Source organism: Anopheles arabiensis, chromosome 2, assembly GCF_016920715.1.
Source record: "Anopheles arabiensis isolate DONGOLA chromosome 2, AaraD3, whole genome shotgun sequence".
NCBI classification, from domain to species: domain Eukaryota; kingdom Metazoa; phylum Arthropoda; class Insecta; order Diptera; family Culicidae; genus Anopheles; species Anopheles arabiensis.
The window spans coordinates 96,693,830-96,717,934 of NC_053517.1; the positions used below are offsets into that span (position 1 = coordinate 96,693,830).

The window sequence follows — 24,105 nt, forward strand, 5'->3', positions numbered from 1 at the left end:
TTATCCCTTACCAACACTGGAGTTATGTCTAAGCACATATCGGCTGATTCCCAACCTAAACTAATCCTCGATCTGAACCCATATACTAATCCCGGTCCTGAAACTTATTTCAAAACTACACCTTTCTTGCCCGGAAGCCACACGGTTCCAGGAATAGAATCCGCACCCAAACTATTCCTAGAAGAGATCTTGAACCCAAATCGATCCTGAAAATGCTTCCTTTCAAGCCAGGAACTACATTAACTGTACATTTTGAAAAAAAACGGAAAGATTTCACAAAACATTTCAGAAAACATCGAAACATTTCAAGTTCCTGCCGTTGAATGTCACGCTGCACAACCCTTCCACTGCTCCACTGTGCGCAACTGACAATCAGCTGTTGTTTACACCGGTACTTTTGACATGTACCACAGCTACGAAAAAAGCAGTTGGCAAAAAGAAAAACAAATCACAACAGTCTGTGCAACAGCGAAAGTGTTGCGTTGTTTTCAAACCAACCGGACACAAGAAGCGTCCACCGAGCGCGGACAACAATCCGTGGCTTACGAGCTACGCCCGGACGTGTTTTGCACTGGTTTCGTGAGCAATGCTGAAGTTGCTACTCTCCCCGCACCGACAATGTTGCTGGCAGGGACTGACACGGTCGGTAGTGGCCGATTCTGTAGAGAGATTGCATAACCTCAACCTCGTTCCCGTTGCTGCTATGTTTTTGTTTGTTTCAGGACTTCTCCATACACCACGGAGGGAAGGAATGTGCTGCTCCGCAAGACGGTTCAATCATTCGGACTGGGGAGGAATGGATTCCTGCAACCGATCCGGAACACCGTTCAGCGAACGGTGGTCCGACCCTCGCACACGGTTACGAAAACCGGTTCACAGGGATCGCGGCTGATAAGGGTGCTGCTGGGTGGAACGGTCGTAAGCATCACGCTGGGCTATCAGTACCGGAAGTCGTTCGTGCACTGTGAGGCGTCCGTAAACCGGCTGGCCGGCCAGCGGCAACTAGTGGACGACGGGGCGGTGCGATTCGATTGGTGGAAGTTTTGGCATTACCTGAGGCGGCATTTGGGCAAGCTGATTGGTGCCGTTATGGTGAGTAAATACTATTTTAAGGACAATTTGGACACCATAATGCATTAACAATGATTTCGATTTGTAGGCTGCCCTTGCCGTGGCATATTTCAACATTCAAATACCGAATCTGCTCGGAGTGATCGTTAACAAGCTGGCCCGATATGCAGGCAGCAGCCTTAAAGAGTGAGTGAAATCGCTTTCCCAATCATGGGGAACATAAATTCAAATGATCTTCTTCACTTTCCCTCAGCATCAATACGGCAAGCTTCTTTCGGGACATGCGGGGCCCTGCGCTGCAGCTGTTCGGCATGTATCTGGCCCAGTCCGGCTTTACCTTCCTGTACATTCTGCTGCTCAGCCAGATCGGCGAGCAGATGGCGGCCAGCATCAGGCAGGACCTGTTCAAGCAGATCATCATCCAAGATCTGGAGTTTTTCGACCACAACCGTACCGGCGAGCTGGTCAACCGGCTGACCGCGGACGTGCAAGATTTCAAGTCCAGCTTCAAGCAGTGCATCTCGCAGGGTTTGCGCAGCTTCGCCCAGCTCGTCGGTGGTGGCATTTCACTGTTCTGGATCTCGCCCCAGCTGGCCAGCATTGCGCTCGTGTCGGTCCCGGTAGCGGTGGCCATGTTTTCCCTGCTCGGCCGCTCGCTGCGCCACCTAAGCAAAAAAGCCCAGGCCCAATCGGAGCGAGCCACATCGGTGAGTGAGGAGGCACTGTCCAACATTCGCACCGTGCGGGCCAGTGCCAGCGAGTACAGCGAGATCGAGCTGTTCCGGGTGGAGACGGACAAATCGGCCGTCCTGTCGCAGCAGCTCGGTGCCGGCATTGCCGTCTTTCAAGCACTGAGCAATCTGTGCCTTAACGGGATGGTGCTGACGACGCTCCTGCTCGGCGGCCACTTCATGTCGGCGAACTCCATCAGCGCGGGCGACCTGATGGCATTCCTGGTGGCGGCCCAGGGCGTTCAGCGATCGCTCGCCCAGGGCTCCATCCTGCTCGGCTCGGTCATCCGCGGCATGACGGCGGGGGCGCGTGTGTTCGAGTTCCTGAGCCTGGAGCCGCGGGTCGACCTTAAGCATGGCCTGATCATCCCGGACAGCAATCTGCGGGGCGAGATACGCTTCGAGGGGGTTCAGTTTGTGTATCCCACTCGGCCCAATCAGCGCGTGCTGAAGGACTTCAATCTCGTGCTTCGACCGGGCCAAACGGTGGCACTGGTGGGCGCGAGCGGGAGCGGCAAGTCGACCGTGGCGGCGCTGCTGGAACGATTCTACGAACCGACGGCCGGCCGCATCACGATCGATGGGTACGAGCTGGGTCATTTGGCGCCGAGCTGGCTGCGGGGGGAACTGATCGGCTTCATCGAGCAGCAGCCGGTCCTGTTTGGGACCACCATCTACGAAAATATTCGCTACGGCCGGCCGAATGCGACGCGGGAGGAGGTGATGGAGGCGGCCAAAATGTCACAATCGCACGAGTTCGTCAGCCGGCTGCCCGATGGGTACGAGACGATGGTGGGCGAACGGGGCATACAGCTTAGCGGGGGCCAGCGGCAGCGGATCGCGATTGCACGGGCACTGCTGAAGCAGCCGACGATACTCATCCTGGACGAAGCCACCAGTGCGCTCGATGCGGCCAGCGAAGCGGTGGTCCAGCGTGCGCTCGATGCGGCCGTACTCGACCGGACCACGCTCGTTATTGCGCACCGCCTGTCGACGATTCGAAATGCGGACGTGATAGTGGTGCTGGATCAGGGACAGATCGTGGAGGTGGGCACGCATGACAGCTTGCTGAAGGCGCAGGGATACTATTACGAGCTGGTGAAGCAGCAGGAGCGCCAACAGCGGCAGGAGCACGATGCACGATCGTACGGTTAGAGGGAGGGCGGTGTGTTGCGCTTGGTTAAGGGTTTAGTTGTTACGGAATGGTTGGGGCCGGGAGTTTAGCAAAATCAAAAGACAATTATTGCTTAATAAAGCAACATCATGCACACTAGGGGCTATTTATTACACGAAACAAATGCTAACATTGGGTTTGGCTCGAATAAACGACGAGATAAAGGAATTTTTGTGCCTTTGCTCATAGAAGAAAATTAAAACAAATTGCAAATGTAACGTTTACAATCGTTTATTTCTATTGTCTTTTCAACAGTTTCAGGTTTATTGGTTTCGTTAACGTACAGTCTTTACACAACTTTTCCCTCATCCGCCGTTTGATGCTTTGCCTGATGAACGATCAGCGTTCGTTTGTTGGAATACGTTTTATCACACTGCTCACACTGGTAGCTTCGGCTTGCCTTAACACCTAATCCACCGGGCGGATGCTTCCGGGCCATGTGCTTCTTTAGACAGCGCGCCAACACCTTCACCCCACACTCCGGACAGTTCTTCGACAGATGATCGCGCTGATGGTCCACGAGCAGCGCCTTCGTGCCGAACACTCGATCACACTGATCACAGGGAAAGGTGCAATGTTCGGTCTGCGACACGATCGCCGAATGTTTCCGAGCGATGTGCATGTTGAGTACGCGCAGCTTTACCATCTGCTTACAGTAAGGACACTCTTTCGTTTGATGATTGCGCTGATGATCGATCAGCAGCGTTTTGCAGTAGAACAGCTTCTCGCACTGATCACACTTGTAGATGCGCTTCTGGGGCAATGCGTCGGATTTGGGATGGTTTAGCGCTACGTGCTCCTTGAGGTACCGGGCAACGATGGTTTTCTTGCATACGGGACACATGTCCAGCTGGTGGTTACGCCGGTGGTTGTTCAGCTGGCGAAGGTTCATGAAAGAAGCGTCACAATATTCACATCCAAATGGAAGCGACTGGTTTTCTGCATCCGTTGTACTTGTAAAGTGTTCAGTGGTATGATCTACAAAAAAAGAAGATAATTTGTACAGATATTCTACTAACTCTTTTTATTTGGCAACTTACCGTCCGTCATTAGCTGCTGTTCCATCGACCCTTCGTCGGTGGAGCTGTATTCCCTTTTGATTTGTACATTTTCCTCAAACTGAGACGCAATCGTTGTGGCACCGATTTCAATCTCACTCACAAACGACGATTCTCCGGCACTGTCCGTTGAATGCGCATTGCTTGCCGTCAACAAGTAACTTTCGCTCACTGTTCTATCGGCCAACGTTTGCGTCAATGGTTCAGTAGGATCATTTTCCCTTTTAATTTGATAGTTGGCGATCATTTTCGCGTAGCTGAGTTGAATTTCGGCGTGTGGAATGCTTTCTATCTTGATTCGGCCTGGAAGCTGCAACGAATTTCCATCTTGGTGTCGTACCGGTGTTGTGTTTGTCGTTTTGGTTGTGAAATAACTGCTCGTGTGTAGTTCAGATTGCATGGTGTTATTGTTTGAGCGTTGATTTAACTAACCTTCTACTTGTTTTCTGAAGTAAAATCTTTAGCCATTGCTAGAAATTCTAACTTTTTTCGTTTTCTGTAATCGATTTGCTGGTGCTGGAATGGTTTTGGGATTGTTTTGTTTACCAATAAGCCTGCTTGACAGTTGGCAAGTGCAGTACTAGCAGAGTGACCAGAAATACCGATTTATCTGTATTGCAACGTTTTCGAAAAAATAGCTGTTTTTAATCATTTACAGCCATTACAGCAAACAAATTAACACCATTATGAAAAGATTGATATATTTCGATAAAATGTACTTTATTTTAAAGATAAATAAATAAATAAATAAAATGCTGATGAACCACAATTCGCACGGAAAGTATACAACTCACTGCCATAAACCAAAAAACCATTTGACGTTTCGGAATGACACAGTCGGACTGAAAGCAACGCAGTCACACACACACACGCAAATCCGCCAATCCGTAAACACAATACCCCGACCAAACGGGTCATACGAAAATCAGCCAGCCCAGCGAAGGCAGCGCGTGTGAGTGTGGCAGACCGTGAACGTGAGCACAATTCACAAAGAGTCAGGCAAACAACTCCAAGTGGTGGGCGCGTCGTGCAGCGCTTCGTTTCGGCCGACAGGTAGGAGAAAGAGAAAATCAACCCAAAGCCTTGCCCAGGTGTGTGCATCGTCGTGGCGTGTGATTCCGAGGCTGCCTTGACTGTGTGCAGTAGCTGCCCCGTGGCTTCCAGAATTCGGCCCAAATTTGACAAGGGCAGGGACGGTCTGTGCGTGCAGTGTGAGAAAGATAGTGAGCGATACCTTCCCGTTCGGTAGAAAAGTGTCTCCTTTCGGGTCCGACTGCTTTGCTGATTAACTGCTAGTGAAAAGTGTGCATTCTTGCAGAGTGTGTGGTTGTTCAAGTTTCTATCCATTGGGCTGGTTTTTCGGTTCGGTGAAAGGCTAAACTTGAACGATCCACCACCCCTATGTCCCGTCGTGCGTGCTCTGTGAAAACCGTCCGCCGTAGTGTGTGTTGCCCAAAAAAGGGGCAACCAAAGGCAGACAGAACTGCTGCTTCCGGGAACCCGGGGCCGTTCCGTGCCCGACCAACTGGGCCAGTTTTCATTCAATAAAGTGCATTTACGTGTTTATGTTTCGCTGCAATAGAAAGTAATTGAGTGATTGGACCTCTGGTAGGGTGACAAATAAGTAAGAGGGAAAGAGAAGGAAAAATACACCACAGCCACGACACACAACGACGACGACGAGAAAGGGGCCACATAGCAAAGTGGATACGGTGTATGTGTGGGTGAATATGTGTATGAATTGCGAGATTGCAGGGTTCTTAAGACGATTTGTTAAAGGCATTGAGTTGGAAGAATGGAGTTTTGCACACAAAGTATTCTGGTAAAGTGGATAGTGTTTAAATGTTTGCCTATACTTGCCGAAGCTTCACTAGCAAACTAGCTAACTTATTGAAGAATCATTAAATGTAGTGCGGGAATGATTTTATTTCAATTTTCTTGGACAATTTGCATTGTTCAGTGTGGTAAAATATTTGATATTGTGTCAACTCTCTCTTTTTTGGAGCCGCTGGGATTGTCAAATAAGATGCGATTTCAAATTACCACGGTTGAAAGTGAATAGGTAACTTTCCACGGAACGATTGGTTTGATGGCGAATCTTTCCCCTTCCACCGTCAAAAAATGATTCGCGAACCATTTAGCATTTTTATGACACTATTATTCTGTGGATTCAAAAATGGTGATTTTATGAACGTATACACATTAACACTTGTTTCTACCGAACAGAAATCACTAAAACCCTCTAAACGAATGTTCTCCCATGCGCAGGAATCCCAAAAACGAAGTAAAATATACTGCTCGATTTTACGTTGCTATAGCAAACGATGGTTTTGACAGGAGTTTTCAAGCAGAAATCGTTCCGTCGAAACGCGACTAATGAAAAGCTCATACAAACTAGAAAGCGATAGAACATTTAGTATGCAACCTTGACTGTTGCTATAGGAAACTAGGAACACACTTGCAGATTGGAGCATATATCATTTAATAACCACGACAACATCATGTACAGATAAGAGGTTTCACAGATTTCAGAGGTTTTCGAAATTCTTCTTCTATGGCTCCAGTACCGTGGTCGGTCAATGCTTACCACTAGTGGGTTTGGCTTTCAGTGACTTACTAATTACACATAGCAGGATTGTCAGTCCTACGTATAGGGAACCGGTCCACTCGGGGCTTGAACCCACGGCTGGCATGTTGTTAAGTCGTACGAGGTAACGCCGGTCGGCCTGGTTTTCCGGGGTTTCCAAATTAGAAGGACAAAAAGGTACTGTCAAAACTGTACAATTAGGAGTGTTTTATTCGTATTGATGCTGTCTCAGATTTGAGAGAGTTTACTGTACATACTCTTGCTAGAAGATATTCTGAATATAACGCCAATGAGCTTTAAGTTTAATCACATAAATTTTAGCTTAAAAGTTTAACCTAAAATACAAAAGCAACTGCCTGAAGAAATGACTGAGTCAGCCTCAAGAAATCGATTCAATGTTGCATTCTTACGGTATCAATTACTGTTGTCCTTCTGCCTCTACCTATTTGTTGAGAAATTGTATTTAACAACTACACATCTTAACCAAAAACATAAGATAGACAATAGTTTATATTGAGTTAAATCATGACACGCTCCAACATTATGCTAGCTGCTGTCAAACCCTGCAAGCCAATCGATTGAAATGAACGAAAGTGCAGTGGTGTGCGTGCCGGCTTTCCTCGCCCTTCTCGTGCGCGTGTATGTGTGGCGCAAATGTGTTGGTGGTGCGTGATTGCAGCAGCAGCAGCAGCAGTAGCAGCAAAAGCTAGCTAACCAAAAGGAGTCGCTAGATTGCCTCAAGTGTGTATGCTGCTTGTGTTTCTTTTTCCTACATCCCAACAGCACAGTCGCACATACAGTGAAAAGAAGGGACGCTCTGCTTGTTATTTCGGTGTCGTGTGCCGTGCCGTCCAAAACTCAAGAAACTCCAAAGAAAAACGGGTGGGCAGTGGCCGTGAGAGTGCGTGAAGGTGGCGGGATGCTGTGTTGTGTGTTGCATTCTTCAGCGTACAGTAAATCACAAGTTTGGCATTGTTTTGAGCAATTCCCCTGATGAATAGGGTGTGTGCGTGTGTGTATGTGAGCGTGTGCGTGTGTGATACATGTTTGATAAAGTTGGAAGGGCAGGGAAGGTGCGCTGTGTCGGGTCGGGTTGGTTTTGTTCATGTTCAAACTGGTGCGACAACGCTCTCGGGATACAGCAAGGACGACGACACAGAGCGTCAAAAAAGGGAGAATTTATGAGGTCAGATGAAACACAAAGCACAAGTGCACAAGTGCACCATATCAGGGCAGCATATTTATGCTCCCGTGTGTGTCGTTGAGAAGTAAAACTTTCGAACAAACAAACAAAAAAGTACCGCTTTGTTTGTATTTTCTTTGTGCAAGTCGGGATATCCTTCCCGCGAAAGGGATGCTGCATGTTTTGGAGGGGGAGGGGGAGGTGAAAATTTCGAGGTCATTCGCGGGAGAACGGTGGCGTGGTTGCTCTCTTGTTTTTTGGCGGTGGGATGAAAATGAGCAAGTAAGCAAATAGAGGAAGGGTCTCAGGGCTGCTTTGATTGTGTGTGGTGTCAATGTAGTGGAACGGTTCGAACGGTGTGTGACAATTATCCTTCCCGAACTGCAGCGGGCGTTGCGTGTGTGTCATCATGTGTTTGCCCTTGTTTCTGCGAGTGTGTAGGTGTACATGTGTGCATTAAAATATGTGAAGAATTTCGAAAAAATAAACAAGGCAAACATACCCACCCACACCCGCGAGAAAGAGTGTGTAAAAGAGGCGTCCAATAGGGCCTCGCCTAGGTGTGAAGTCACAAAATTCCAATGTGGGCTCGCATTTTTCTAACAAGAATCCTAATAAAGTGTTTCGTTTCATTTCAAAGTGTTTATTCTTTCCCTTTGTCCCAACAGCAACAGTGCGTGTTTGTGTGTGTGATTTGTATGTGTGTACATGTGAAATGTAATCGTCTGTAGACGTGTCAGTGTATGTGAGCATGTGTAGTAGTTAGGCTGCTAGAGCAACGGGAAAGCTGGAAAAAACCGTCTCTAAAGTCAACCTCCTCCGCACCAACAGGTGAAATGACAGCGTCGTGGATTTGTGCGGATTAGTGCAGTGCAAGAAGAAAGTGTAGCAAAAAAGAAGAAGAAGAAGAAGAAGAAGTAGTGCAGAGAGAACGAGAGAAAGCAAACACTCCCGTCCTCCCATCCCATCGGCTCAACGGTTTGGGGAAAAGCATCAATGTAGAGTGAAGTTATCGAGGTGTGATTACACTTGCCAATTGTTGAATAAAAGTTCGCCAACCCAGCAAAAGGGGAAAGGCTTAAGTGTGGGTGCGTGTATCTGTGAGTGTCCGTAGTTTTGGCAACAAATAATTCCCGCAAAGCCACGGGAAATATCGTCGATTTTGTAAAGTGCTTCCGACAGAACGATGGGCAATTGCTTCAGCAGCACGGCCAAGGCCGACCCGAAGGACCCGATCGGACCGGGACCGATCGACAGTGAGCCGGTGCTGGCCGGCAATCCGGTGGCCACGCCGCCCCAGGAAGCGATCCGCCAGCCGATGCCGGCCCTGCCCGATCCGGGCAACGATTCGATCAGCACGGCCAAGATCTTCGTCGCGCTGTACGACTACGATGCCCGCACCGACGAGGATCTGAGCTTCCGCAAGGGCGAACATTTGGAGATACTCAACGACACTCAGGTAGGAGGGGACAAGGGAAAAACGCTGTGGGAATGTGGAAGGTTGTAGAAGAACTCCGCCAAGGACCACAGGAGAGGTCGTGTGGTCGGTTTTTATTGAAGATTTTTTAAATGCGCAGGATCGAAATCAATTTTTTTTTCTTGGGAGGATGTAGATGTGAGAACAGTCAAATTTCGGACCGAAGACTAACCCGCATGCGGATGTTTGTTGGTGTTGGGAAGGAGGGATGGGAAGCGAACGAGCAGAAGGACCCGCGGGAAGCCTATAAAATTACCAAATCCTCACGATGATTGCCCAAGCTGAAAGCCCAGAACCCGAAGGAAGGGAACAAACAAACAGCACAAACACACAGAAAGGGAGAATGAGAGAAGCGCAGCAAGAATTGGGCTGTGGCCTGTGCTCTCTGCTGACGGCCATCGGGGCCCGATCGTGTCTTGTGAGAATGGCTCGATCTAAAATTATCGCCAGCCATCCAGCCAGCCATCATCAGAAGCATTAAACGCAGGCTGACGATGATGATGGAGAATGGAAAGTTGTACAAGTTGCCGCAGAGCAACAAGCAACCGACAAAAAAGCATAAACCAGGGACAGAGGGATGGAATTTGGTGCCTTTTTTGTTGGTTTGTTTGATGCGAGCGGAGAATGAGAATGAATAGAACTTGTTCCCAACACACAAACACACACACTCATACTCGTATCCGACCCGATGATCTTTCATTAAAAGGTCCACCGATCGTGGGCCCATAGTGTGCTCGCCCCCGGTCCCCTGGCCGTGCCTGCTCTACCGGGCTGTTTGGCGTTTTTTCCTGTTTTGTTTGGTTCTGTTTTGGCGCTGGCCTGGGCGCTGGATTTGATCATGACGCAAGGGGGTAGTAACACTGATCGTGGGTACTGCTGGGAGTGTTCCAGGGTGCATATGTTTATGTTTTTGGAGCTCGTTTCTTTTTTGTTTTGCGAGCTGTTGTGGTGTCGCTTTTGGGCCTTTTTTGTCGGTGTGTGTGCTATGTTTCGGTAATCCGAAACTTTGATGGAAGGTTTTAGCTTCTGGGAGAAGAGCGGGAAGGGTGAATTCAAAGCCGGGTGGTTGGGTTGAGGCCTTTGATGTTGGTATTTCTGTTACTGTTGTTGCTGTTGTTGCCGCTATAATCACCACATGACGAGGTGAAATTGCCGAAAGGAACGATTAGTGGCAGTTTTTCTTTCGTCACAATAGAAAGACACCTTTTTGGCGGGCTCAGAACCATTTGATGGCTGTAAAATGGTTTCTGTTGCTGGCTATTGTCATTTGGTAACTATCTGTACCTAAACCTTTGATTACAGCGCGAATTATTGAGTGACATTCGGTTGTTGCTTTTTAGACTGTTTCAGTTTTTCTTTGGTTCTTGAGTTGATAGTGGTTATTATATTAACATAACAAGCTGATCATCTATCAGGTCTAATGATCCACAGAAAAAGATATCACTCAGAAAATGAAGAATAAAATGATATTGTGTTTGCAAAACTGTAGATAAAGTTCAGGAGAACTTGTTGGAAGCCTTATGGTAGCCGCAAGCTGGTGCGTAGACCTTCTCTCCTTTAGCTATGGATTAACTACGTGGTAAAGGGTTCCAACATGTCTAGAATGCCTTATAATGCCGGTCAGACTGCGTAGGGTGCTATGCCATAAAGAAGAATTCAACGAATAAACTTTACCCTTTCATCTGAAGGGTCGTTGATTAGTGATCATTTATGAGTTTGATGAATAAGTAATTCGGGAATATTGAACTGGTTCTGAGAATCTACTTTCACTATCAAGCTGAATTGCTTCGGATGGTAAGAATGAATCATTTTTGCAAAACAATTATCAATGGAATAATCGAGTGTCGATTGACTCATCCAAGTGACTAGATGTCTTTGAAACATTTGAAAACAAGTTAAATTCAGACATTTTTGACAATCCAAATGCATGCAGCATTGGGACATACACTACCCTTTGCTTTTTGTTACGCAACTTGGGAACTCGGACAGGTCCCATGCATATTGTGTACAGTAATTTGTTCAACATGTCGGCAAGAGCGAACCCTCCGAGGGACCCCGGAACCCGGACCGAACCAGCAGCAGCAGCAGCCGCCGCCGGCTTGACTCGATGATGTACCAATGCAACGGTTGAAAGTATATGCCATCTGGTTCCGCTTCGAAGGTTAAATATATCTCAAACCGTAGCAGCCGTAGTTTCGTGCAAGTTTGATCACCCTGCATTAGGTTCAGCCTCGATTGGTTCGGTTGGCAACCATAATGAGAGGGAGAGAGAGAGAGAGAGGTATAAAGAGAGGGAGAAAACTGCCCCGGACTACTAAACCTCATTAGGGATGAGGAACGATTTGGCCTGACTGCTGCCTGCCTTGCTCTGGGTGTTGGTGGCAAACGTTCTATAATGAGGGGTATGTCGGTATGTCGGGTTCCTGATCGACCACATTCCATTGGATGATGATGCTGATGAGCACATTTGCTGCGGGTAGTTATTCCGTGTTCTGCTTTCTGCCCTGGTGCCGTGGAATGACGAAATCGTTCAAGCAAACTGGGTAGATCTCTTGTCTGTTATCTATTTTGCTCGATGCAGTGGATAGATATCGAAGATTCGGTTATGTGTTTGTTGGGGAAAACTGGTTAAAATCAATACATAAATCATATCATGCAACACGTGTAAACGTGCGTGTTGTAACTTGCGCTATTTTTACACACCGATATATGGAACTCACTGGTTGGCAGGATTCGAAAGGTGTCTGTCGCAATCATCCGACTACATATCGCTCTTTCTCCCTCTCACACATCTCAATTACACGCGGGCTGATGATGTTCAAATCGGAATTATAATTTGTATGCCTTTTCATCTCCGTCTTTTTCCATGGCTTTACTGCGGCCAATGTTTCTAAAATGCTCACTATCGATTGTGTGTTGCCCAACGGACGGAGCGGCAACCCTGGTCCCGTGTATGCATCGAAAGGGAAAGTTTTTCGGCTCGACCGATGGCGACCGCTTCTCCGATATGTTGTGGTACCGTTTCGGTTGAATGCGAATCAAGAAGCCCCCCCCCCTCTCTCTCTCTCTCTCTCTCTCTCTCCATGAAATCGTTATCGGCTGCTCTACTCAGCTCTGTTCGGCCCGCTTGGCCCTCCTCCTTCCTGCACTGATAGCTGCAAGCCTGCCGTCTAATCGCATCATAACGACGGTACGCTTTTCCAGCGCTCCTCTTGTTGTACCCCTGATAGGGCGCTGACCGGGTGGCGTCTTTAACAGTTTGTTGCAAAAGTTGCGTCCCTCCCAACAACAGGTGGCGGTGCTGGTGGTGGTGCGTCAATTGAGAAAACATCGGGGCGGGTGGGAGAGACGCTGTCGAGAGCAATCACGGCGTGCGAATGGACCGACCAGTGGCCCCCAGTCCATTAGCATTATTAGCAAACTAATGGGCCGAAGCAGAAGACGCTTTTCTAGGCCTTTCTTTTCGTCGGTGAAATGAAGAGTGTTTCGCCAAACTCCCCCCGACCACGCAGAAAGATGGTGGTGGGGAGAAGCATTTGGTGTACATCTTGAACATCATCCACTCCCCTTTGTTGGCCTTCTTGTGGTCCCCGTGTTGTGGAAAGTGAACGTTGGCGGTTAAGCTTTTTCTGCAAGGTTTTTACACGCTCCGTTGATTTGCAAAATCGAAATATCGTGGTGTTTACCCCTTTTTTTGAGCTACCGTATGTCAATATGTTGTGCAAATCCTTCGCAGAACATGATAGCGATTAACATTGAGCATTATCTTGCCTTTTTTTTACCTTTCATGTCTAATCGGGTGGATTTGATTCCTGCTTTGACAGATATAGACGTAAAATTTAGGGATTGCTGGCAATGGTCTTGCTTATCAGTCGGTATGCTGTATTGCCTTTTGAGAAATAGCCATTTTTCTGGCAACTGATAAAGTAACTTTATTTGTTCATTACGTGTAACATGTATTTAGCGAGCATTTAGTGATAATTTATACCATTTCATCAATTCCAGTCCGTTTGATACCAATACGTTCGTGTGGAAATAGCAAATGTGTCCAAATAAGCAGTATCTTAAGCAAAACGTGTCTCTCAATCGCTTCTTTTATCTGAACTTTTGAACTAAATGCATCTCAAGTGAATGGAGTTTTCAAATGTGCGTTGATTAGTTTCGAACCATTTGCTATCACGGCTTTACTAGCGACTAGTCTACTCTCTATAATTGGCTGCCCGTTTAGTTTGAGCCGGGCCGCAAAATCACAGCCGATTGGGGAACGCTGGCTGGCTAGCTGGCTGGCTCACTAATTGTACGGCATCGCTGCTCATGCGTGACTGAAAATCCGCACCCCCTCCCCCTCCCCCTCATTTTCGGCCATGACTTCGGTTTCGGTGACAACTGTTTGCGCTGTTCGTTAAGTGTGTATTAGGCCGTGAAAAACGCAAACATTAAATTAAACGATGAGCCGAACAGTTTTGGTTGTTCATTTTGGGTGGACAATTACAAACAGGGTAGTTTTGTGTTCACAGTTCATAGTTTGATTTTAACCGTTTATGTGTGACTCATTTTAATGACATATATTTGTTGTTTTTTTTTGTAATAGGTTTTCGTCGTTAGTTAAAGTGTGATTTGGATAATTTATCTATTTTATGACCGTTTTCCAAGGAAATTTATGTTCTTTTCTTCCCGTTAAAGTCATATTTTGTCCATGTTATGTTTAACATTTAACATTTATCTCATATAAACTGTCCAAAACTGAAGAAAAGATCAAACCTTGTAAAACAAACATTGTTTGAACATTAGTCATAAATTGAGCTTTACTATTGCTGCGTGAGTAATATGCTACGACCGTTATAGCATAATGATCTTAATCATCGCACACATACACATTATCAGCAGCCCACAGCTCTCGCCTCGCTCATCCTTTCATGCCATGATTTTGCCGCAACAAACAAAGCGCGCAAAATTGCAACGTGCCTCGTGGAGCGCGCGCGCGGTGGGTGTGTGTTGGTGGGTTTAAGTACAGTGGGTTGCACAAACACACTTATTTTTTGCCCAATGTTGCACGTCAATTTGTTGTATGTATGTGTGTGTGTGTTTATGCGAGTGTGTGGTGGGCAATGAACCGTAACATTATTCAATGTTTTTTTCAACGATTGTACAAGGCGAATTAGTAGGCCCGGGACCCTCCTTGGACGGGGTGGCGAGGGGTGTGCACCAGGGTGGTCTAGACTGGGTGTGAAATCGGTATTGATTTTTTAGTGATTATATTTCCCCACAAGTTTTGCTAGTTCTCGATAGTTATCTTCTCGAACAATTGTGGCAAAACTCATTAGCTGTTCATTGCTTGTTTAAAGTGGGTTAAGTTAATCATGCAACTATGCGCTGCTTAAGTTTACCGTAACCAATTGATTAAATTAGGCTTCATACAATTGTTATTCAACTGTGAACATCGAGCTCATTTTTTGGTTTTAGTTTATGCAAGGTTTTGTTAATAAATTTATTTTAAAATTGCAATGTTATTGGATTTTGTGCTTTCAATAAACAAATCTCGCTGCATGTTGTACAAAGACCATAATGCTCCAAATTCCTCTGGTGTATGTCATGTTGTTGTTATTTTACCCTTTAGTATAGTCATGGAAACAGTTTCGCATGACACACACACACACATACCGTTATAAAGGGACAACACATGACCACGACGATGAGCAATCGCAGCGCAGGACGGCCCATGTCTGCACCGGAAACGAAAGTTTCTCCCTGGCGCAAATCATATGCTCCAAACGAAGCGAACGTAGGGAAAGGAGTGCGACAGCCGGAGAAAAGTCAAACGCGGCAGAAGCGCACCCCACCAAGCACACTGTACCAAGTAGAAGTGAAAAATCGTTGCAATGATGATTGGTCGTTCCGTGCGCCGGCTCATCAAATCGCAAGGCCCTGGATGGTCTGTCTCCGTTCGGAGCCGGGGAGACACGGTGCCAAGAAGGAACTGTCTGCTCAGCGTTCGCATGCATAGCCACACACTCCTAGTGCGGGTGGCGGTTGGGAGTGCCGGTTATGCTTTCATTGCCATTGCCGTTTTTTCCGCCTCGTGAAGCGCATTCGTCCCGGCGGACCCGGTTGCGTTGATTAGATAATGGCCCGAGCTAAATGGCGGTGCGGCAGCGCGTTCCGTGCCCTAGCCCTAGCGATGGGCATCATGTAGACACGCGGAAAGGCTGGTAGTTGAGCGAAGCTGGGGTGAAACGAAAGCAAAGCAACGGTTGCAGTTTACTTTCTCCTTCGTGTGGATTATGTGAGTTGTTTTTTTTTGTTCACTCGCTTGGTGTGTTGGTATATGATTATAGCTGTGCCTGCTGATTTAGTGAAGCTACTAGCAGGAGAATATGATTGATATGTGTGGAATTTGCTTATGACGAGATTTCGATTTAAAGCAACACTTTGAAGCTTGAACATTCAATTAGCTTAGGTGTTAAGTATGTTTTGTGTTACATGGAGCACATCCTTTGAAAGAAGGACTTTCAGTGCATGTATTCACTCACCATTTTAGGAGAAGCATGCTGATAAGAGGATGATGCATCGGAGGAAATTCCTGCATCCAAGTTAGTATCTTTTTGGTCAACATTTTAGAAGAAGCATGCTGATAAGAAGATGATGCATCAGAGGAAATTCCAGTTAGTAAACCATTCAAGAGAAAAGCTTTTTTATGTGTTCAAACTACTGGTGTGTTCATAGGAGCGCCTCCTCGATTCTGATCCGACTTCGACCATTTCCACCCAGAGTCGGAGTAGTCTGTAGTGAGAGTTGTATGGAGCTGGAGTCGTCCGGAATCCGGTCGGTGTCCGAGTCCGACCGACTGCCTCCGTCCAACTCAGATCGATTCCGATACTGGACGACTCCGGATGACTCCAGACGACTCTTAATGACTCCGGATGACTTCAAACTTCTCTTAAAGGCTCCAGATGACTCCAGACGACTCCGACTCCGGAAGACTATGACTCTGGATGACTCCAACCGACTTCAACTGACTTTGGATGACTCCGGAACACTCCGACTCTGGATTACTCCGACCCCGGATTACTCCGATTTTGAACGACTCTGGATGACTCTGGATGACTCCGAGCGACTCCGGGCGATTCCAGACGAGTATGATAGGAGTCGACTACGGATGTTTGCCAACTTTTCCCACCACTAGTACTAACCTTGCTGCACGATGTGTAAATCACGTCCCTGCATTGCCAGTACCGGTTCGCCCGTTGGGAGTGCGTACGTGTAGTGACAATAAATTAAAGCCATTCTCCCGTGGGAAATTCCCAACTTGATTGTATCGATGCACCACACCGTGTTTGCTGCACGTGGCTCACTATCAGATGCACTGGGCAGAAATTGCAAGCGATCAATTTATTTAGCAGAAATCTCGAAGTGGTCGTGACAACAGTGGTGATCATTTTATTGTCGCGCAATCTTCTAACCCCGTCTCTGGCCACGCCAGCAGCGTGGCTCAACGTTGGAGTTGAACTCGAAACACGTCAATCATCCGGGAACAGGCCCGGACTGGCGATGCGACGGAAGTCATCGGCCATTTTGCATTTGAAATGTACAGCCACACAGGCACGCCGCGGATCGATTACCGTTGGTCGCCGTATAGTAGCGTTAGGCGTGAATTAAATTAATTTGTCTGTGCGTGTGCTTGTGTGCTATGAGCAGTACAAACGGCTGTTAACCTTCTTTTTTAGTTGTTCCGGTTTGGTTACTCACGCTCATGCGATGCTGTTCGATTGCGGCAAAGCGTTATGTTTGTCAGATAAATTAGTTGCTTTTAAAATGTTGTTGAGTCTTGTAAAAGCTTTATAGGACAATTAGCAAGCAATTCGTGATTCTTTGAAATATTATTTGTGTTGTCTCTTTACAATATATTTACTGTTTTAAAATTTAGTTATAAATGTTCAGTGATCTCAACATTATGAGTGCAGCAATTGTAGACACTAATCAAATAGCACTTTGTCATATAAAAGTTCTAAGAAATGCAAACAATCAGTCCAATCGTTATTACCCTTTCATTGGTCTGCATAAGTTTGAGCGCGAGCATAAGAAACGGTTTTGATCAACAAACAGCAAAGGCTGTTTTGCATTCTCGTACGCCTAATGTGACATAAACAACGTCGTCGTCGTCGTCGTCGTTGCTTTCTCCTCCCAAACCTTATCTCCCAATCCCATCCGATCCGTCGCTTTCCCGTTCCAACAGAACGTGAGAGAATGAAGCAAGTGACGCAGCGATGCAGTCGCTGACTTCCGTCCAAACCGGACTTTTCCTTTTGCGCTGGGTCCCAAGCCATGGTCCCGCGTGTCTCCCGGAGGTTTTGAATCCATTTGCCGACTTCTTGGTGCTTGGTGAGACTTGGTATAATAAATGTCGGGACACGAGGGCACGATTGTTCGCAACAACCACCACCACAACGTGCTTTGCATCGGTCTTTGGAATATGGTGCTCGCTTCATTGTGTGTGTGTTTGTGTTGAATGATGGACTGCGGGACCTCCTCGTACTCCAAAACAACAACAACGCTTGGGAATGCCCTGTGAAGCAGCATAGGCCGATCCATCATGGGTGTGTTGCTCCTATCCGGGACGTATAATGTAGTACTTGTGCGCGTGTGTGAGCGTTAGAGCTGGGGCGTGGAATATTTCAATTATCAAAACGCCACTTCTGCCACTTCTGCAAGGCCGATTCTTGGTGCTTCTAGTTGCCTATGTACATAAGTACGCGTCGGCGAACTTTGATAAAAGCTGAAACACCAAAAACATACCCTTGCTGATTATCTTGCCGTGCTGACCAACCGACCAAGGGAGTGTGGCACACGGGTTGGGTGGAGTGGAGGCGTTGGGGATGGAGCCATCTGACCTTACATGTGCTCGCCCTGTTCTTCTACTGTCGACAGACGGCCCCCACGTCAACGATGATGGTGGAATGGAACCGGTTTGGGAAGACATCTCATCCGCTCACGCTCGACATGGGCCCCGGCTGGCTGACTTTGCTACTTCGGCCTGTCCCAGCTACTCGATGCTGCTCCAGTCATGTATATGTGTGTGTTTGTGTGCGCGAGGAGAATCGTTTTGTTGCTATATTTGTTGCGCTGTTGTATATTTTCACCTTTTGCCTATACTATTTCTATTCGTTTCTCTCGCGGATGATCTTCTCCTCCTAGCCCGGCAGCCCAGAACAGCATACAGACACTCCGTGCGAATGTACGTTTAGTACGGGGTTCGGTCTCATTGTCATCCTTGTCCGGCGATTGTAGCAGTGCCATTTTGTTTCAAGCGGACAAGCACGACCGACCCGGCTTGACCATACCGGATGCTAACCGGATCGATCGCTTGTGTCGTTCTGTTGCCTGACAAATGGCTATCCGGTGAAATATTTCGCACTGTGTGGCCCGTGTGGGACGTAAAAGGGTGCAATGTGAGGGGAAGCTATAATGGTGTTTTATGCTATCCATTGTTCCGTTTGAATATTACGGTAGAATCATAAAGCTGCTTTAATGAGCGATAAGAATAGTTTCTGTTACACAACCTTTCTAAGGAAAATTTCATTTTTTGGGTGCTTTCACGATATCAGTCAGCTGTTTTATATGGAGTTTGACAACTGGCGGCTGAAATCATGTCAACACTCCATACAAAACCACACACAAAACTTAGACTTTCAGTCTTGATTATTTCAGCCTGAAAAAGAATGCAAATAAACGACGATATTGTCGCAGGCGCGATCAGATTAACTCATAAAATATTGATTTTTTTGCTGAAGCATTTGCTGAAGTATATTGTCAAGAAAGGTTAAACATTGTTCGGATGATTTGTTTTGTTGCGTTTTATAAGTAGTCATATGTACTATTAATCATTTTTAACCGAAGAAAAAAATAACAAAACAAATTTAAAATGTATAATTGTTTGTATTCAATTGATGAAATCCATGAAATAAATACCTTTTTTGTTGGATGTTTCCTTTCGAGCTGTTTTGTTGCAACGGTTGTTGCGTCCAAATCAAATGCAATGAATAGTTTTTGATGTTTAAAAAGCCCTAGAACTAACATGTCACCAAAAAGTGACCAGCACTGTAGCGAAAGACACACGGACAGTGCGATAAAAACAGGTGGATTCGAATGGGAATAAGAATGAAGCAAATAAAAAAAGTTGTAACAACGGCACGGCTGTCACCGGTCCGACCCGACTCTCCGTCCGTCCTTCCGTCTGTGTGTGTGTGTGTGTATGTGTGTGGAGGGTTGGCTTAGTTCTCACGCTGGTGGATTGTGCAGGGCGCAAAATGCTGTGTGTTGCATTGTTTTGCACCAGTTATACGGTGCGAAAAGTGGTGGTCTCCAAAACAAAATAAAAAGGGGAAAAAAGGGTTTTTGCGGCAAGCTGCCAGCCGCCGCAATATATGCACACAGACCCACTCTTTCTCGTGTGCAACAATTGCTGCATGTGTTCAGGAGATGAAATGAAAGGAAACGATTGGCTGGTGCCATTCTGATGTGTCCGACTCGGGTGGTTGTTTCCTAGGGGTCGATGAAGCGTGGCGTGATGATAAAATGTGGGTACTGACCACACCAGCTCCAAGGTCGTCGCAGGTTTTGCGCAAATCGGCCCCGGCATTCATCTGTTTCTGTCCAGCGGAGGTTCGTATTCCCTTCTCTCCAGGAAGTTGCGTGATACGTGGGGCCAATGTTTCCTCTTGAAAGGGGCCGTGTACGACGTGTAACATCATTGAACCAATAAACATTTGGCGCATCAAATAAAGTGTAGAAATGTCTTTCTTTCTGTACGAATAGACGCATGAGATGAAGAGATGTGGAGAAGCGTTATTTGTTAGAAATTGCACATCAAATTGCAGACAACTTTACACCCCGCGTCTGGTGTAATTTTGCAAACATTTATTGCTTGCAGCAGATGACGTACACACGGTTTAATACTTTTATTGTGAACAAGTAACAATTTTTATGGTCTTTTACCTGATGAAACCTCTTGCATTCGTCCTGATTGTTTTGGTGTGGCAAATGTTCTTGTTCTTGTTAAAAGAATTTAATATTACTTCTAATTTTTGTCTTTTGGCTCTAATGTTAGGTATTGAAACATATGTGAAAGTTAGTTTTTTGTTTACAAATCCTCTATCTTTTTTGTGTAATGAACCTTTATGATCACAGTAATTTATGATTGATGATTATTTTAAATCCAAAAACTTTTCTTAGTCTTCTTTTAAACCTGTTCTTAGATCATATCTTCATGTCGATCGAATGGATACATCGATAGCCTGTTGGGCCTTTTGTCTAACCCTCACTCTACCAGTGTGTTGTAGGTGGAAGGGCACTACCACTACCGGCGTGTATGTTTGACGATTATTCACTTCACTGAAAATACACTGGCACACGTCATCCAATCCCAAGTGCACGCGAGTACGGGGGCAAGACACGATCGCTCTCGAAACGTAACGCGAGCGCACGTTACTCGTAAGAAGTGTGCATAACACACAACAACTCGCATACATTCCCACAAGCCCGAGCTGCATCGGGCGACAATTACAAGTGGTTGCTTCCGGTTTGTGCAAAACACACAGAACGGCTGCTAGTGCCGAGTGTTAGCTAGGGTGTATGGTACATTTTCACTAGCCCTGGCCCGGTCCCGTTCACCTAAATGTGTGCTTACCTGAAGTGCATTGGCAGCTCCAATCGTGCGTGTTACACGGAGGTGCTCACTGGTGTACCACACACGAGGAAACCCTACAGAAAGCGGTAGAAACCGTATCACATATGGTAGAAACCGTTTCTGGGGTTGTAGTTGGAGAATAGTGGAAGGTTAACGATGGAAGAGATTAGAGAGTGAATGAGGAAAAAAACGCACCACTGATTGTGCGTGAAAGTTCTAATTGCCGCTCGCCGCTGCTGATCGATCGTTCGATCGCTAATGAATCGATCGATAATTAACAAATTCTCAACTGGGTTCCTGATTCGACCATTCGTTTAATAGCTTCTGCTTATTCTCATTGATTTATCCTCTCTTGTTCTTACTCTTTTTGCCCCACAGGGAGACTGGTGGTTAGCTCGCAGTAAAAAGACACGACAGGAAGGCTACATTCCGTCAAACTACGTTGCCAAATTGAAATCCATCGAAGCGGAACCGTAAGTATTGTCTATTTTAATTCAGTTTTTTTGCTATCAAAAACAGGCCCAAAAAAACTTTTTATTATTCGATTTTAAAGCGATGAATGTTTCTCAACACTTTTATAACAGTCTTCAGCTTGAATTTGACAAACGACGATCCACCCAATGTTTGATTAGACCTCGATCGCCGGCTGCGTTATCTGCAGCTATTAATTACATGTATCTAGCCTGCTCGTTAGTGTTGCCTTTCAAAGATTCACTCCGTAAATCCCATTCAGTGGCCGATTGCGCGATGCTCGCCGTGGTTTCCTTCGTCTAATCTTCTCGCGTGAGTGCAGCTAATGCCGCGCGACCCGCGTTTCGTGCTCTGCAAACTAATTCATTTATCAATCACGGTCTGATTATTTTATGATTTTTTGCTCAGCACTTTACAGCACACGATCGTGTTGTCGGTGCAATCGGCTTAACGTGTTAAATCATCTCCTCCTTTTTTGGTCGGTGATTTGATTTGAGCATTCAGGTTGTTGTTTCGGCACCTCAACAACTCATCTTTTGCTTTCGGAGCTTTGCTCATTTGAACATAAACCGTTGGATGAAAATCGGAGGCCAATCGTGTTACTACTACATCAACGCATTTGCTCGTACATGCATTGTTGTGTTTGTTTCATCAGGCCGCACTTTCTTCACACACTGCGGTATGGAAATCCCAGTGTGGAAAGTGCATTCTGCGCTTCGCTCTCTGCTGGAATTTGGACGCTATTTAAATCATCGTCCCTCCTCCCTGCTCACAAACAATTGGGCATCGTTAAATAAAGAAAGAAAAAAACGCATTCCACATCGCAATCGTCATATGGTGCGTGTGCGGGCAAAAGATCGCCGCCGCCGCATCAAGATGTGTGTGCAACGACCCGCGTTGAAGCAGATGATGAAAAACGCGTGCACCCAGCCCAAACCATCTTCGGGTAATCGGGTGCCGCCGGGTGCGGCAAAGTAGAGCACAAACAACGCAGCGGTCGGAGGGAAATAGGCGCGCGGCGTCTTAATGAAAAGCAACAGCGCTGCATAGTTTTACATCTCCCAAATGGGACCGTCACAGCAGCAGCAGAAAGTCTCGCCAATTTGTCTGAGTTGAGCGAAGTAATAAGATGCTGCAAAAGCAACACGCATATTAAAGACATACGCACACGGTTGTATTTTGCTTTTGTACACTTCAACACGTTCAATAAGGGGTTATATTGTTGTTTTTTTGGAACAAGCTTCGTTGAAAGTAACAACAAATAGAGAGAGAGAGCGTATGGAAAACGACCGCCGTGACCCATCGTCTCGAAAAGTCGGAAACAAAAATAAAACATCGCTCCCCAAAAAACGATGCCAGCTGTTGCACGGATTGGTGAGCCGTCCGTGTTGGAAGCATAAACACGGGCCCAGCCCAACAGCAGCATAAAGATAAATATGCAACGAGTTCAACTCGTGGATCCAGCAGCAGCAGCAGCCACCGCGTCCCAAAACAGTTGGTAAGAAGGAGAGATGGATTTGGCAAATTTTAGGCTCGCGCTCACTCGCGTTTTTTTCTTTGAACTACGGCTCTCCAAGGGTTAACGCGATGGGTCAAACATGCGGTGCAGACGGTTACGGTTCAAGGTGGTTTGCAATGGGGATGGGGAAGGATTTTTCGTTTTCAAAAGCGTAAAGTATTTCCATGGAAAACGTTAAGATGTGGAGCGCACGAGCGCTTTGCTGGAGATGAAAATGAGTCTTGGTTCAAGAAGGAAGGGAAGTATGTAGGTCGCTTGAACTGAATTTCCCACGTGAACATCTCCATTCTGAGGTTAGCATATCAGATGGTGTGGCCGGTGCCGGAGTTTCTGAAGGATGAATAATTAAATTTTCGATTATATGCTAAGGTAAACGAAAGTATATCCACCTGCGCCCCGTTCCACACGGGTCGGGTCACACGCTGCATAAATTAGTTGCCGTGTCTGGTCGGTGTCATTTTCCAGCAGCTTTTTACAGCGGTTTGCTTCCATCGGAAATAGGACGATGGGAAATTAACAAAAATGTCCTTGAAGTATAACAAATAAGCAGAATAGGCTGTGAAAGTGAAGCAGTGTCGATAATAGATATGTTTAATATAGCTTCTCTTATATTTACAGGTTATTCAAACATAAACAACTTATTCAGCTCTCGCTTGTCGTCTATTCCATTCACTTTTGTAAAAAACAGATTGACAATTTAATTGCTAAACGCGCTGCCAACGTTTGCATCAAATTTACCCATTCACGTACAACCGGGTTGCCTATTATCATTTTCCTAACTTTATCCTCTTTTCGTGTCTGACTGCCGACAAAAGATGCCGCCTTATTTTGAATTACTGCTGTCCGCTCTGCTTACCCTACCCCTCTCAAAAGCTAACGACCTGTAGAAAAGTGAAAATTAAAAATTTAAAGCCAAAACTTTCCTTACGCATTTCACCCGCTTCCCGGCCATTTTTGTTTTGTTTTCCTTTGCTTTGCCGAGTGAAAATGTAAGCCGCTGGGCGAAGAAAAGCGAGAGCACGGTTGATGATAAACAAGTGCATTCATACAGGAGGCATACAGCATAATTTAAACGACGGCCAGTCCATGGTCTCGTATGAAGATGATGGCACGAAACTGCACTGTAATGTTGGTGGCGTTTCGGCATGATT

The 24,105-nt window shown here is 46.3% G+C and overlaps 3 protein-coding genes across 7 annotated transcripts in view; 2 read left to right on the forward strand and 1 right to left on the reverse strand.

Moving 5' to 3' along the window:
• Positions 1-401: 401 nt before the first annotated feature.
• LOC120895753 (mitochondrial potassium channel ATP-binding subunit) lies at positions 402-3,144 on the forward strand. Its single transcript, XM_040299342.1, has 4 exons — positions 402-642; positions 723-1,092; positions 1,160-1,257; positions 1,325-3,144. Exons 1-4 carry the CDS (start codon positions 587-589, stop codon positions 2,955-2,957), a joined length of 2,157 nt encoding a protein of 718 aa, XP_040155276.1. The 5' UTR covers positions 402-586; the 3' UTR covers positions 2,958-3,144.
• A 47-nt stretch (positions 3,145-3,191) lies between these two features.
• On the reverse strand, positions 3,192-4,587 carry LOC120895754 (zinc finger protein 25). Of its 3 annotated transcripts, none has more exons than XM_040299346.1 (3): positions 4,467-4,587; positions 4,017-4,361; positions 3,192-3,954 (listed from the first exon to the last, which is right to left on the reverse strand). In XM_040299346.1, exons 2-3 carry the CDS (start codon positions 4,279-4,281, stop codon positions 3,266-3,268), a joined length of 954 nt encoding a protein of 317 aa, XP_040155280.1. In that variant the 5' UTR covers positions 4,282-4,361; positions 4,467-4,587; the 3' UTR covers positions 3,192-3,265. The 3 variants fall into 3 exon arrangements, with proteins under 3 accessions (XP_040155280.1, XP_040155279.1, XP_040155278.1); XM_040299345.1 differs by having other exon boundaries at positions 4,017-4,408; XM_040299344.1 differs by having other exon boundaries at positions 4,017-4,587.
• Positions 4,588-4,928: 341 nt separating this feature from the next.
• Positions 4,929-24,105, forward strand: part of LOC120898750 (tyrosine-protein kinase Src42A) — an 89,723-nt gene continuing 70,546 nt past the window's right edge. The window contains exons 1-3 of one of the 3 annotated variants that reach the window (XM_040305075.1): positions 4,929-5,125; positions 8,473-9,263; positions 21,343-21,437. In XM_040305075.1, the coding sequence (XP_040161009.1) occupies positions 8,991-9,263; positions 21,343-21,437 (368 nt within the window). In that variant the 5' untranslated portion in view covers positions 4,929-5,125; positions 8,473-8,990. Of the gene's footprint in view, positions 5,126-8,444; positions 9,264-21,342; positions 21,438-24,105 lie in introns of all 3 variants that reach the window. The other 2 variants (XM_040305065.1, XM_040305054.1) reach the window with 2 other exon arrangements.

Excerpts from the sequence above, each read along its gene's own strand:
- LOC120895753 (XM_040299342.1), top strand. The coding sequence starts at position 587 with ATGCTGAAGTTGCTACTCTCCCCGCACCGACAATGTTGCTGGCAGGGA. Across the intron at positions 1,093-1,159 it reads AGCTGATTGGTGCCGTTATG|GCTGCCCTTGCCGTGGCATA; the intron begins GTGAGTAAATAC and ends TTCGATTTGTAG. Across the intron at positions 1,258-1,324 it reads GCAGGCAGCAGCCTTAAAGA|CATCAATACGGCAAGCTTCT; the intron begins GTGAGTGAAATC and ends ACTTTCCCTCAG.
- LOC120895754 (XM_040299344.1), bottom strand. The coding sequence starts at position 4,434 with ATGCAATCTGAACTACACACGAGCAGTTATTTCACAACCAAAACGACA. Across the intron at positions 3,955-4,016 it reads ACAGCAGCTAATGACGGACG|ATCATACCACTGAACACTTT; the intron begins GTAAGTTGCCAA and ends CTTTTTTTGTAG.